General features: G+C 31.1%; 3 protein-coding genes across 4 annotated transcripts; all 3 read right to left on the bottom strand.

Annotated features, from left to right (window-relative positions):
- Positions 1–179: 179 nt before the first annotated feature.
- Positions 180–5,543, bottom strand: LOC139785357 (cytochrome P450 6k1-like). 2 transcript variants are annotated; one of them, XM_071724532.1, is made up of 6 exons: positions 5,395–5,543; positions 2,400–2,931; positions 1,808–2,176; positions 1,439–1,623; positions 971–1,259; positions 180–489 (listed from the first exon to the last, which is right to left on the bottom strand). In XM_071724532.1, exons 2-6 carry the CDS (start codon positions 2,917–2,919, stop codon positions 308–310), a joined length of 1,545 nt encoding a protein of 514 aa, XP_071580633.1. In that variant the 5' UTR covers positions 2,920–2,931; positions 5,395–5,543; the 3' UTR covers positions 180–307. The 2 variants fall into 2 exon arrangements, with proteins under 2 accessions (XP_071580633.1, XP_071580629.1); XM_071724528.1 differs by lacking the exon at positions 5,395–5,543 and adding an exon at positions 5,234–5,352.
- Positions 5,544–6,063: 520 nt separating this feature from the next.
- Positions 6,064–10,284, bottom strand: LOC139785350 (cytochrome P450 6k1-like). The gene is made up of 7 exons (XM_071724524.1): positions 10,165–10,284; positions 9,499–9,606; positions 8,416–8,956; positions 7,828–8,193; positions 7,440–7,624; positions 6,910–7,201; positions 6,064–6,364 (listed from the first exon to the last, which is right to left on the bottom strand). Exons 3-7 carry the CDS (start codon positions 8,942–8,944, stop codon positions 6,189–6,191), a joined length of 1,548 nt encoding a protein of 515 aa, XP_071580625.1. The 5' UTR covers positions 8,945–8,956; positions 9,499–9,606; positions 10,165–10,284; the 3' UTR covers positions 6,064–6,188.
- Positions 10,285–10,553: 269 nt separating this feature from the next.
- Positions 10,554–14,588, bottom strand: LOC139782639 (cytochrome P450 6k1-like). Its single transcript, XM_071721655.1, has 6 exons — positions 14,138–14,588; positions 12,471–13,005; positions 11,890–12,252; positions 11,506–11,690; positions 10,978–11,269; positions 10,554–10,856 (listed from the first exon to the last, which is right to left on the bottom strand). Exons 2-6 carry the CDS (start codon positions 12,991–12,993, stop codon positions 10,681–10,683), a joined length of 1,539 nt encoding a protein of 512 aa, XP_071577756.1. The 5' UTR covers positions 12,994–13,005; positions 14,138–14,588; the 3' UTR covers positions 10,554–10,680.
- Between the last annotated feature and the right edge of the window lie 1,033 nt (positions 14,589–15,621).

Here is a 15,621-nt window from a genome sequence, read left to right as displayed (position 1 = left end):
TATTATCTTTCTGTAATTAGCAGGAGATAAGCAAGTTATATTTCAGATTTAACGTTGGTAGTTGTAGAGCTATGATTTTAAAGAGACAGAGAGAGAGAGTTGAGTAAACTCCAAGAGTTGAAATAAATTTTCGACTGTCATTCTGCGACAACCTGGGTACATTGAAATAAGAACCGAAGTTTTTCGTGTTAAAAATTATTTCTCGATTTATTCTTGCAGATTAGTCTAGAAATGGTAAAATGTTAATATATTAAAAATTAAAAAATGTGATTATACCACTTTGTTATCAAAAATACTTTGCCAAATCTTAATTAGCAGCAGTATTAATTTTTCGCATATTGAGATATATTACACCATCTAACGGTGTTGTCAAGCTTGTTGCCGGATCAGCTATCATCGGTATCATAGTCTTTTCGCACGGTGTCACTTCATATTTACTCAAGATTTTAATGAGCGTTAGCTTTATCACTAAAAGCCCGAAGCGATTGCCTGCAAAATGCATAATAATGTAATATAACTTATCACATTATTCTAACAAAAAATAATTTGTGATTTTATTTTGTTATTTCGTAACTTTTCAATTAAAACTGTCAATTCTATAATTATAAAATCTAGTTAGACTAAAAGTTCCGAATAATATTGTTGCTATTAATATGACTTAATTGCTCCAATATTAATTCCTCCAATATATATCGTAGTTTATCTCTGCTGGTTTCTTTATATTTCTGATTTACGTATTGCGCAATCTGCGCATGTAAAAAATATTTTAAAGTTTGCGCTACTAAGTGTTTTCAAATTCAATTTTCAAGTTAAATGCAATTCGTTCATAATTCGCCTAAATGTAAAAATATAGACTTGTATAGCTATAGTATAAAGTATACCTTCAATTTTTTACTTATTCTAATTTCGCATGATTGGTAATATTAATCCTTTCTCGACATGACAATTAAATTTGATTTCCTATACACACCTATACACACATGTGGGCCGTCTCCGAATGGGAAATAAACGCATGGCGGTCTGTTACGTTTGTTCTCTTCATTGAATCGCTCCGGATCGAATTTATGAGGCTCGGGGAAATATTCTGGATCATAGTGTAGGCCAAGCATCGGGATGTAAACTGGCGTGCCCTTCTCGAGTACGAGATTAGAGTTCGGTACTTCGTAAGTCTGCATTGTCATGCGATTCAGAAATCCTAGTGACGGATACTTTCTCAAAGTTTCCGATACCACCATATCCAGATATGATAGCGACTTGATCTAGTAAAGAAGTATTTTTCTTGTATATCGGAGATTTGACAAGTTCAAAAACTTGTTCAGAAATAAAATCGATAGACGAAAGAAGTATTTGGTTCGGTAAAAGTGTCACGTATATTTGTGTAGCGCTTATCACAAAAATTATTTGACGGAGCAGCATACTGTAGCAGATATTTGCATACCATGTCGTATGTGACTTCTCCGTCGGAATCGTTGAGCGCCTCGAGTATTTCTTTTCTTAGTGTACTCTGAATTTCAGGTTGCAATGCGAGTTCGTACAACGTGAAAGCAATCGGTATTGCGGAAGTATCGAAACCAGCTGAGAAGAAACTGGCCGCTTGTGCCATGAGATCATCCCCATCGAATTCTAAAATTTAATTAATCTGTTAGTAGAGTTTGAAGACTTTTGATACTTACTACAATTAAATTTGTTTATCGTGATTATTGATCAAACTTGTCGGTTAGTCTGATGTTGTTATCGCAAGCCGTTATATTACACATCTTTATTTATTTTTATATATAAGCTATGTAAATATAATTATTTCGCGTACTGAAGCCTTCAACCTCTTCATCGTTACTGTTCTTCTTGATCTCGATCAGAATATCGATGAGGTCGTATCTCTTCTCGCCAGATTCCATGCGCCTAGTGATTGTCTCCGAGAAAATTTTGCGCAGAAAAACGGTGGTCTCCTTACCAAACAATTTCAGATTAGCCTTACGAGTTATATCCGGAAGGAAGAACATTGCGAGCATTTCCCAGCCGCGCGCGTAATTATTTTTTAACATCATTTTGCCATATCTGCGGAAATCAGTGTTTGGATCTTTGAACGTGTTCACGTCGAGTCCAAAAGCAGTATTGCAGATCACATCCATAGTTAATTTGGAACTCACATCCCTTACGTCCATTATTTGTCCCTTACCTGCCGGCAATGTCATCTGTTAATTAAATCTGTTTAGCTGTAGATATTATACTGATTTTCGCATTTTTATTATCACGAGCAAATATCTTCGTGTGTACAATACCATAAAATATTTTAATACTACAAAAACTTTACAGATGATTGTGGTTATATTCACAAACTTCATCTTCTTTCTACATTTTTTATTTCATGAATTGTTCAATATATGTATGCTCCAACTTACCATTCAATTTTAATGAGTCAAGATATTCATCCAAATGCTTCCCGCATTCTAGCATCAGGCCAAACATTTTCTTCAGTCTACTGGATGTGAAGAAAGATGTCAATTTCGTTCTTATAATTTTCCAAGCTGGATTTTTAAGGAAGAAGAGAGTGGCGTGACCAATACGATCATTTGGATTGCCCGTGCCGTATCGATCGAAGAAAATATTAAAGTCTTTTATCAAGACGTGCTTAATGAGTTCGTGATCGCGAAGCAACAAGAAGGGCTTGTCAAAAATGTAAAAACCTATATAAGGTTCGTCCTTCGCTCGCTCGTAGAGATCTTTTAGGAAATATGATGGGGCTTTCTGTAGAAGTAGACATTCCATAAAATTGCCCACGAAAGGTGTGGGCGGTATTTCCAGAACGCCTCGTTTTTTCCAGTACTTGAAATTGCGAGTCATGTAAAGGTAAGCGAGTATAATGAGTTTTGTTAGAATTATTAAGCCATCCAGGGTCCAGTACTCCGTTATGAGCGCCATTTCGCAGCTTCTCTATAAAAATATTTTTGTTGTATTTGTATAATTAAAGAGAATGTAATATTTTTATAATTTACGAGATTGAAAAGACATTAGTATATCATTGAGAAAATAATGGTTAATCGCAAAAAATATGTGCTCATAACGACAGTTGCGCAGGTGTACCATATGGCAAAAAAACTGCATAACGACAATATAACAAATACGATAACGAAACTGTCGTTAAGAGTTACAGAATAGGCCCACTGCTATATGGTTGAGTAATTTATATCATTATTTACATCATTGCATTAAATTATGATAACGAGCAGTACTCTTTTGCTACTTGTAGTACTTTTTTAGTATTAAATAGTGTTAAGACTTATATATGAATCAGAGAAGAGACTTATGTAACCAAATTATATAACAAAATTTAAAACAACAGTTTTAAAAATAAAATTTTAGTATTTAATATTTAAATTGTTAATTAATTAAAAATGTTAGCAAAATCACATTAAAGTTAATTCGGAGATCGTTAGAAGTGTATAAGAGAAAAGTAATTGTAATATTATACAACGTTTTAATTAATGTATAATAATGTTTTGCAACCATGCCTTTACAACTTTTAGACTCGTATTGAATTTTTATATTTGATTTTTGTATTAAATTAACTTTTACTTCCAATTTATTTCTACACAGATAAAAATATGTGTTAAATCAACACTAACATACTCGTGCATACGCAACAATATATAATCTTAAATTCTTATAAGAATTTCAACTTCTTTTTCTTGGTTGAATTGTATAAAACTTCGTTTAACTATAGAAATGACTTTATTCGAGCCAGTTTTCTGCATTTAACGCAATATAATATCATTTCAAGATTACATATTGCTGAATATGTGCAAGTATTTGCGCGAACGCAAATTAATCTCCTATGTTTTCAAAGCCTGATAATTTTGCTGCGTTTTTCCACATATACAGAAAGAATGATCAAATCAACACTGATATACTTGTACATACTCAGCAATATATAATCTTGAAATGATATTATATATCGTTATATGCAGAAAACTGGCTCGAATAAAGTCATTTATATAGTTAAACGAAGTTTTATACAATTCAACCAAGAAAAAGAAGTTGAAATGAAAAGTTGAAATAAAAAGTTGTTTTAATTAATCATTGTCTAAATTATTTCGATTCGTTTTATGAATCACAATATATATATATATATATATGACGATTAATTAAAACACATAATACATACATATACGTTGAATAAAAACGCGAATTTATGAGTCCTGAGATATTTAAGTCTTACGCTCAAATCGTAATTATAATGAGTACTCGGCTTTTCTCCTCAAATTAATTGATCAATTATTTAAAAACAGAAATATTCAAGTGATATAGCATATTGTGGTAGGATCAAGCGTATTTCAGCTCAACGACGTAATCCATTTCAGTTTAACGACAAAGATATTATTATAATTATTAATTATTGTTTTTACTAAAATTACAAATGAGATGGGACTAAAATCACCGTGAGTTTACTGATATTGTTTACACGAAAAAGTAACACAAGGCCTAAAAATAAGTTTACAAAAATAATTACTAATTATGCACTAGGGGAGACCGGGGCTAGTTGTCACACTTTTCAAATACTGATTTAAAAAAAAAATGTTAGCAATATTTTATAATATTGTACATACTACTTTATAATGTAGCTACATCTTTTAGGTGTAAGAAAAAAAATATTAGACTTGTATATATTTATACACAAAAGAGTTATTTAATTCTAAGCAAAATCGCGCAAATGTGACAACTTACCCCATACCCAGGGTTGGTTGTCACATGACTCTGGATTGATTGTCATGTATCTTTCATGTAGAGGAAACTTACGACAAATAGTTCCTGTTTTAATATTTTATTAAAGTTAGTGCCAGTTTTTGGTAAATTTAACTTAATAATATATTGCAGCATGAATTAAACGAAAAATTAATAATTTTCATAAACTTTGTAATATAATTCTCATAAACTTAGAGTAAATAAAAGAATAATAATTCTCATAAACTTTGTAATACTTTCATAAACTTTGAGTAAATAAAAAAATAATAATTCTCATAAACTTTGAATCCCATCTCATTTAAGACAACTTACCCTGAACGGTCATTTTAAACAAAAAAAATTATATTTATAAACTATGTTGCAATGACGGTTAACTAAATACAGGAAAAATTATCTAAAACTATAATATTTCTTACGACCAAAAAGAAATTACGACTAATAATTCCAAAAACCAACGGAACAATAAAAATAGAGGCAAGAAAAATTTACTCACGACCTCCAATTTTTAAGAAGTGCTCATAAATATCACATGCGATGCTTTTGAAACGAGCTATTTCGTACACCCGACTAACACGATAGTATAGCAACTTACACTATAAAGAAGAATATTCCACTCAATTTATTAAGCGAGATATAAGCTTTGTGATAACTTACCCGTGTGACTTCTAGCCTCGGTCTCCCCTACTGCTCTGACGCACTAAATATATGTAACGTTCTTGAAGCCTGAGGATATACTACGCAATCTCTTTGTTGTAATAATTAAGTACGCATGCTCATTTCTCCCTCTACTGAAAACAAAGTTGTTTGTTACTAATTGTTACTAATTGCTTGTCCGTCTTGATAAGATAGAAATAAATTATTTTTAAAAAGATATGACTTCTCGTTGTGTAAAAATTTTTGAAATGTAACATATACCACATATGCGAAGAAAACATTTGGCACGTAAAAACAATATTTAAATTTTTATATTATAATTAATATTATAAATAAAAATGTAGAAAAATAGTTAAACGCTGTTGAGAATTAACGCATAATTAACCAATTTCCTAGTGTGTTATCGATTTATGGTGCAATAAACATGAACACGCCAGTTTTAACATTGCAGAAAATAAGTTTAAAGTTATGTTATTATAAGTCAAACTAAATCTACGTTGCTTGCTTTATCTAATATTTATAATGTTATATTTGTAATTGCAATTTAAATGAGAAACTTAGATAATCTTTGTTTTGAGATACGATTCGAGTTATTAATTTCAGGATTCGTTATTAATAACGTACAATGGTTGATTTTATAAATTATTTTAGAGCGCAAAGAACAGAATATCCAGCACAACATATTTATTTCTATTAATTTTTACATTCGATCACAGATTTCTTATCAAAACGCTGCTTGAGTCCATAAAAAGATAATAATACATACTTCGTCTAAAAAAGTATTCCGTCAAGTTTTAAATAACATTAGTATTAATTTTTCGGACATTGAGGTATAATACACCGTTTAACGGCAATGTCATGGGTTCCTTTGGATCAATTTTTACCGAAGTTTTCTCGCACGATTTCACTTCGTATTTGCTCAAGATTATAAGCAGTGTTAACTTTATTTGTAAAAGCCCGAAGCGTCGACCTACAAAACATATAACAATATAATATTCTATATTATTTTAACGAAGAAGAACTGAAGAAATGTATACTTTTATCTTAATATATAAAAAGCTTATATTAAAATTGATTATAAATAAATAAAGGTTAAATCTCTCTTGAATATAAAATACAGTAATAAGAGATGTAGATTTCAATTGATTTGACTGTCAGGTAATACTGTGCAATATTTTAACTCTATGATTATGACTAATTATAAGATAATTCACTTTCTTGAACATTGACTAAATAAAATTCACTTGTCTCTTTTGTTCTGAAATTAAGGCAACGGTCACGTTGTTTGGAAACCGGCATCTATACTTTCTGCACATGTTATATTACTGCGCTATGGACTACGGTTCCAACTACATTCTTAATTGTATACACTGAAGAGAGTCCAATTATGTGACCGAAACGTTTGTCAAATTATTTATATATTACATATTAAAAACTCTGTAATTATCGCTTAAACAACAGCGTCAGCTCTCATTTACAGCTTATTATATTGTATATTAAAATTTATTTTCTTACCTATACACTCATGTGGGCCTTCTCCGAATGGGAAATAGACGCATGACGGTCTGTTACGTTTATTCTCCTCGTTAAATCGCTCCGGATCGAATATATTAGGACTGGGGAAATATTCCGGATCATAGTGTAGGCCAAGTATCGAGATGTAAACCGGTGTACCCTTCTCAATTACAAGATCGTACTCCGGCACTTTATAATTTTTCGTAGCCATGCGATTTAGGAACCCCAATGGCGGGTACAGTCTCAAAGTTTCTGAGATCACCATATCGAGATACGGTAATGACGTTTGTATCTGGTAATAATAAACAATGCATAAAAATAATTTTTTATTTAAATTAGAATTGCACATAGTCAAATTTTAAGGTTTTATCTTAATTTTTAGTTCACTTTCTCTGAATTAAAATATATTTTCTTTGCATTATAAATCATAAATATATATATAAAATTATATTAAAAAATATATATTACTAAAAACAATTTATAAAGGTAAAAAATTTATGAGAGGAAAATAGTGGATGATAGTCACGTACCATGTCGTATGTAATTTTTCCATTCGATTTCTCGAGTGCTTTGAGAAGTTCTTTTCGCAGAGTTTTTTGAATCTCAGGTTGAACCGCGAGTTGATACAATGCGAAGGCCGTAGTCGTTGAGCAGGTTTCAAAACCAAATAAGAAGAAACTAGCTGCTTGTGCCAAGAGATCATCGCCATCGAATGCTGAAATTTAATACATCTTTAGAGTTTTGAAGGCTTTTGATACCTGCCGCGATTAAATTTGATTATCATATATGATTATTGATCGGACTTGACGGTTACTCTGATTTTGTCATCGTAAGCCGTTATGTTACACATCTTTATTTATACTTATATATAAACTTATATATAAGTATGAATAAAGTAAACGTCATTATTTCACTTACTAAAGTCTTCAATCCTTTCTTCATAACTACTGTTCCTCTTGAGCTCGATCAGTATATCGATGAGGTCGTTTCTCTTCTCGCCAGATTTCATGCGCCTCGTCATTGTATGCCAGAAAATTTTACGCAGAAGATCGGTGGTCTCGTTTTGAAACACTTTTAGTTTACCCATACTAGTTGCATGTGGAAGGAAGAACGTGTGGAGTATCTTATAGCCGCGGTTATATTTATCTTTTAAAATTATTTTGCCCAGTTTGCTGAAATTTGGATCTTTGAACATGTTCGCGTCGAGTCCATAAGCAGTGCTCCAGATTACATCCATGGTTAATTTTGAACTTACATCCATTACATCTATTATTTGTCCATTACCTGCCGGCAATGTCATCAGTTGATTAAATCTGTTTAGCTTGTAGATATTATACTGATTTTCGCATTTTTATTATCACGGGCAAACATCTTTATGCGTAGAACAACATAAATTGTTTTAACACCACAAACATTTTACAGATGATTGTGATTATAGTCACAATCTTTTCCTCCTTTCTAAATTGTCTAATTTCACGACTTGTTCAATAGAACCCTCGGACTTACCATGCAATTTCAGTGAGTCAAGATATTTATCTAAATGCTTCTCGCATACTAGCATCAGACCAAACATTTTCTCCAGTGTACTGTTATTAAAAAATGGCATTAATTTCGTTTTTAATTTTATCCAAGTTGGATTTTTGATGAAGAAGAGATTGGCGTAACCAATACGATCCTTTGGATCGGCCGAAGAGTACCGATCGCAGAAATAATGAAAGTCTGTTATCAAGACGTGATTAATGATTTCGCGATTGCGTAGCAACAAGAAGGGTACGTCAGAAATGTAGAAACCTATATAAGGTTTACTATTATCCTTCGCTCGATCGTAGAGTTCCTTTAGGAAGTATGACGGGGCTTTCTCTCGATTTAAGCATTCCTTAAAATTACTGTCGAAAATTGTTGGTGCTGTTATTTCCAGAACGCCTCGTTTTTCCCAGTATTTAAAATTGCGAGTCATGAGAAAGTAATAGCTTATAATGAGAATTGTTACAATTATTGTGCCATCTAGGATCCAATAGTCCGTCATGAACGCCATTTCGCAGCTTCTCTATAAAAATATTTTTCTTACATTTGTATAAAAATAGAGGACGTTATATTTTAATATTTTAGGAGATTGAAGAGACATTAGAGTATCACTAACTTAAAAAATAATGATTAATCGGTATTTAAGACATTAAGAAAAAAAGGCTTTTGGAAACTCTAGAAATATAGGCAATTGTTATTTAACAAAGACACAAATCATGCTTTCTGGACATCTGTTGTAACATGATTGTTTGATTCTAGTCCTTTTAAAACTGTTTTGTTAACGCAATATTTGTAATTTAACTTTCCGCGGAATTTGATTTAGTTTCTATGTGTTTCAACTACGTATCTGATTCTAAGAATATTAACGAGTAACAAAAAAATATAGACTTTGAGAGCCTAACTCAGTTAGTTGTGCGTAAGTTAACATTATGTAGCGTGAGTTAACATTTAATTAATAATTAATTTAATACAAATTGCCGCTTTATAAATAAAAAAAGGATCAAAGGAATTAACTAATAAATATTAATTCTTAGGTGGTTATGTGATAATGTGTAATCTACTTACAGTCAACAATCACTAGTGTTTGAGTTCGATACGAGACAATGCTTTCTGTCTAAGATCAGCGCAACGACTGAAGGTTTAGCCTCGATTACAAGGTGAAAATAGTACCAACTTCAATATTATGAAGTATATGTATAAAAGAAAAATGCTTGTCAATAAATAAAACAAGAAAATAAGTAAAAACAAAAAGAAAATGTCAGTTATATGGAAGTCTCTCGGTGAATAATCATTACAATGACACATCTAATGTGTCCTCTTGTAGGTTATTGCTATTATTTTGTCTTTTAATGTAAAACATTTCAGAGATACTTTTTTTAATGTAGGATTTTTCAATATATATGATTTTAATATTATTATCTCAGATAAATTTGTGTCCATTTAATCTATGTTTTAAAACTACAGGGTAGTCTCTAATATTTTGGCTAACAAGAAAATTTCGCGAAACTGTAAATTCTGATTTTAATAAAACTCTCCATTCAAAAAAAATATTTTTTAATTTTTAATAAACTTCTTTTTTAAATTATTTTTTCAAAATATTATTAATTAATTGTTGAATAGCGTTGTTACCATATAACTTTTATGTAAAATATTTTTTTATATTTCGAATATTTTTCATGCTTTAAAGCGTTTTTGGGCCGCACCAGAAGATTTCTAAATTCATCTTCTTACCTCCTCTATATGTATGGAAAGTTTCATTAAAATCAGAATTTGAGGGTTCTCGAGGTTTCCTTGTAAGTTGGTTGCGATGCTCCTTAACCCAAGAACGTGCACGTGGGCCACGTGGGGTGATTTTAAACACCCCAGTGTCGAAAAGCTGAAGCTTATGTCACAGTAAGTTTCTTTATCGATTGAAAATCCGTATCTATCTTTCATTCGAAGGTTCCGAGACTTAATCCATATAATAAAAAGAATTTAGGACCTGTACTTGCAATTCAAATGAGGAACTTAGAGAATTTTTGCTTTGAGATACGATCCGAGTTATTAATTTCCAGTGTTTGTTATTAATATCGTACATTGGTTGATTTTAAAAATTATTTTAGAGCGAAAAGAACAGAATATCCAGCACAACATATTTATTTCCATTAATTTTTACATTTAATCACAGATTTCTTACGAAAACGCTGCTTAGCCCTTAAAAAGATAAAAATACATACTTTTCGTCTAATAAAAGTATTCTGTCAAGTTTTAAATAGCATTAGTATTAATTTTTCGGACATTAAGATATAATACACCGTTTAATGGCAATGACATTGGTTCCCTTGGATCGATTTTTACCGAAGTTTTTTCGCACGATTCCACTTCGTATTTGCTCAAGATCATAAGCAGTGTTAACTTTATTTGTATAAGCCCGAAGCGTCGACCTACAAAACATATAACAATATAATATTCTATATTATTTTAACGAAGAAGAACTGAAGAAATGTATACTTTTATCTTAAAATATAAAAAGCTTATATTTTATATTAAAATTTATTTTCTTACCTATACACTCATGTGAGCCTCCTCCGAATGGTAAATAAACGCCTGACGGTCTCTTACGTTTGTTCCTTTTTTTAAATCGCTCTGGATCGAATATATCGGGATTGGGGAAATATTCTGCATCATAGTGTAGGCCAAGTATCGAGATGTAAACCGGTGTACCTTCCTCAATTACAAGATCGTACTTTGGCACTTTATAATTTTTCGTAGCCATGCGATTTAGGAATCCCAATGGCGGGTACATTCTCAAAGTTTCTGAGACCACCATATCGAGATACGGTAATGACGTTTGTATCTGGTAATAATAAACAATGCATAAAAAAAATTTTTTATTTAAATTAGAATTGCACAGTCAAATTTTAAGGTTCTTTATCTTAATTTTTAGTTTACTTTCTCTGACTTAAAATATATTTTCTTTGCATTATAAATTATAAATATGTATACAATTATATTTAAAAATATATATTACTAAAAATAATTTATAAAGATAAAAAATTTACGAGAGGAAAATAGTGGATGATAGTCACGTACCATGTCATATGTAATTTTTCCATTAGATTTCTCGAGTGCTTTGAGAAGTTCTTTTCGCAGAGTTTTTTGAATCTCAGGTTGAACCGCGAGTTGATACAACGCGAAGGCCGTAGTCGTTGAGCAGGTTTCAAAACCAAATAAGAAGAAACTAGCTGCTTGTGCCAAGAGATCATCGTCATCGAATGCTGAAATTTAATACATCTTTAGAGTTTTGAAGGCTTTTGATACCTGCCGCGATTAAATTTGATTATCATGATTATTGATCGGACTTGACGGTTACTCTGATTTTGTCATCGTAAGCCGTTATGTTACACATCTTTATTTATACTTATATATAAACTTATATATAAGTATAAATAAAGTAAACGTAATTATTTCGCTTACTAAAGTCTTCAATCCTTTCTTCATAACTACTGTTCTTCTTGAGTTCGATCAGAATATCGATGAGATCGTTTCTCTTCTCGCCAGATTTCATGCGCCTCGTCATTGTCTGCCAGAAAATTTTACGCAGAAGAATGGTGGTCTCTTTTTGGAACACTTTTAGTTTACCTATACTAGTTACACGTGGAAGGAAGAGCATGTGGAGCATCTCATAGCCACGGTTATATTTATCGTTTAACATTATTTTGCCAAGTTTGCTGAAAGGATCTTCGAACGTGTTTACGTCGAGTCCATAAGCAGTGCTCCAGATCACATCCACGGTTAATTTTGAACTTACATCCATTACGTCTGTTATTTGTCCATTACCTGCGGGCAATGTCATCAGTTGATTAAATCTGTTGTAGAGATATTATACTCATTTTCGCATTTTTATTATCACGGGCGAACATCTTCGTGCTTAGAATAACATAAATTATTTTAACATCACAAAAATTTTACAGATAATTGTGATTATAGTCACAATATTTTCCTTCTTTCTAAATTTTCTAATTTCACGAATTGTTCAATAGACCCCTCCAACTTACCATCCAATTTCAGCGAGTCAAGATATTTATCTAAATGCTCCCCGCATACTAGCATCAGATCAAACATTTTCTCCAGTGTGCTGTTATTAAAAAATGGCATCAATTTCGTTTTTAATTTCATCCAAGTTGGATTTTTGATGAAGAAGAGATTAGCGTAACCAATACGATCCTTTGGATCAGCCGAAGAGTACCGATCGCAGAAATAATGAAAGTCTGTTATCAAGACGTGATTAATGATTTCGCGATTGCGAAGCAACAAGAAGGGTACGCCAGAAATGTAGAAACCTATATAAGGTTTAATATTATCCTTCGCTCGATCGTAGAGTTCTTTTAGGAAGTATGACGGGGCTTTCTCTCGATTTAAACATTCGCCAAAATTACCGTTGAAAATTGTTGGTGTTATTTCCAGAACGCCTCGATTTTCCCAGTAGTTAAAATTGCGAGTCATGAGAAAGTAGATTATAATGAGAATTGTTAAAATTATTATGCCATCTAGGATCCAGTAGTTCGTCATGAACGCCATTTCGCAGCTTCTCTATAAAAATATTTTTCTTACATTTGTATAAAAATAGAGAATGTTTTATTTTAATATTTTAGGATAATGAAGAGACAATTATCACTAACTTAGAAAATAATAATTAATCGGTATTTAAGATATTAAGAAAAAGTTCCCTTTTGGGAACTCTAGAAGTATAAAGCAATTGCTATTTAATTGACAATTTAATACAAATTTAGTAAGTATAAAAGTGAATATATATAAAAATTGGACAAAAAAAGAAATACAGTCTTTACATATACAATCAAATTCCGAACTTAAGGCAAATAAGAGCAAAACGCCGTTGTCAAAACGAGATTATATAAAATATAAAATTATATAAAATAGAAAAATTAACTTTAATACAAACATAAGTACAAATTACAGATTTATGTTTCCGACTCTCTTCAATGTAACAATTAAAATTTAAAACAGTGTTAAATATACGTGCTTAAAATATGTATTATAAATTTTTATATACTGAGACAACAACAAACAAATGTTTCGACTATCAATACGATTACCTTCAGTGCGCCAGTATAGGGATGAGAATTTTTCCAACGAAAAAGTGCAAGTTAATGACAATTGTTAAATTAAGGCGGAAATAGCCTCTAAGTGCCTCTCAATAAGGTCATATAGTACACATGTAATTTATCGGCTCAATTTTTTCTTATAATGCGAGATATTAATTGTTTTTCCGTTGGAATTTAGCAATTGTCATTAATTTGCGATTTTCCGTTGGAATAACTCTTATCCGTATATTGCGCACTGAAGATGATCATATTGAAAATCAAAACGTTTGTTTCTCTGTTTACTAATTTATAATACATATTTTAAGCACGTATTCCCAGCTTTGTTCGCTATATAGCCCTATCCTCTTATATTATTTTTATTTATGTGAATTTGGTAATGTTTACTGTTACAAATTAAAATTCGGTTATAATCTTAAAATGAGTCGTCAAAATAAAATGAAAATGACGTGTACTTTAAATCAGTGGTCACGACGCGAAGTTTGTTAACAAAATCAACCAGTGGCATTGACTGCTGCCTTATAAATAAAAAAAAGGTCACAGGAATTAACTAATAAATAGTAATTCTTAGGTGGTTATGTGATAATGTGTAATCTACTTACCTAACAGTCAACAATCACTAGTGTTTGAGTTCGATACGAGACAATGCTTTCTGTCTAAGATCAGCGCAACGACTGAAGGTTTAGCCTCGATTACAAGGTAAAAATGGTACCAACCAATATCATAAAGTATATGTATAAAGGAAAGAAGCTTGTCAATAAATAAAACAAGAAAATAAATAAAAACAAATAGAAGATGTCAGTTATATGGAAGTCTCTCAACAGTCTCTCGGTGAATAATCATTACAAAGACATAATGTGTCCTTTTGTAGGTTAATGCTAATATTTTGTCTTTTAATGTAAAATAATTTAGAGATACTTTTTTAAATGTAGGATTTTTCAATATCTAGGATTTTAATATTATCTCAGATAAATTCGTGCCCATTCAATCTAAAAAAAATTTAAAATTATAGGATAGTCTATTATTTTGGCTAATTGTAAGTTGGTTGCGATACTTGCGATACTTGTTAACCCAAAAACGGGCACGTGGCACGTGTTCCACGTGGGGTGATTTACCCAGTGTCGAAAAACTGAAGCTCATGTCACAGTAAGTTTCTTTATCGATCGAAAATCCGTATCTACCCTTCATTCGAAGGTTCCGAGACCTAACGCGTATAATAAAAAGAATTAAGGACCTGCAGCTAAAGGACAGACCTATTAATACTTGCTGGTGTATAAAAATAGCCCTAGATGACCGTTTACGCTACAAAAATTAGTAAAATATGTTAAGAATTCATATTATAAATTCGTTGTTACCATGCTTTAGACTCGTATTGGTCACGAATTGAATTTTTATATTTAATTTTTTATATTAAATTAATTTTTGATTCCAATTTATTTCTATGTGAAGAAACGTGTTGAATTCGGCAAAATTATCTGATTTTAAAACAGACAATAAAAACTGGAGAATTAAGTATTACTGAATTGTAGTCAAAACTTTTTCTATGTGTAAACAGTAAAATCAATAATTTATATGATAATAAAGCGCAGCGGTGTATTTAAAATATTTAAATTATGATTTAAAAACCGAATTTAAATAATTTAGACAACGTTTAATTAAAACACATAATACATATATGTTAAATAAAAACACGAATTTATAAAACACGATTTTTGAGACATTCAAGTTCTTTTTCCAAATTGTAATGGCGTTGAACCCTTGTCTTTTTTCTTCAAAATAATTGATAAATATTATTTGAGAACAGAAACATTCAAGAGTAATATAACATATGGTAGTAGCATCGAGCGTATTTTAGCGCACTCCAGTTCAATGATGAAGGTATTATTAAAATTAATTACTATATCTTTATTAAAAACATCAATAATCACTGAGTTTATTGATGTTGTATGCACGAAGATAACATAAAGCCCAAAGATAAGTTCACAAAAATAATTGCTACTTATGTAGTACTGCTTTGACGCAAGATATATATGTAATGTTCTTAAAGCCTAAAGCTATACTGCGCAATCATCATGTTGTAATAACT

The sequence above is a fragment of the Temnothorax nylanderi genome, unplaced genomic scaffold (assembly GCF_030848795.1).
Source record: "Temnothorax nylanderi isolate EJ_2023f unplaced genomic scaffold, tnyl_v1.0 TNYL_tig0008_pilon, whole genome shotgun sequence".
In the NCBI taxonomy this organism is placed as follows: domain Eukaryota; kingdom Metazoa; phylum Arthropoda; class Insecta; order Hymenoptera; family Formicidae; genus Temnothorax; species Temnothorax nylanderi.
Note: the sequence above shows the minus strand (reverse complement) of the source record. Positions and strands in the feature narration are given on the sequence as shown.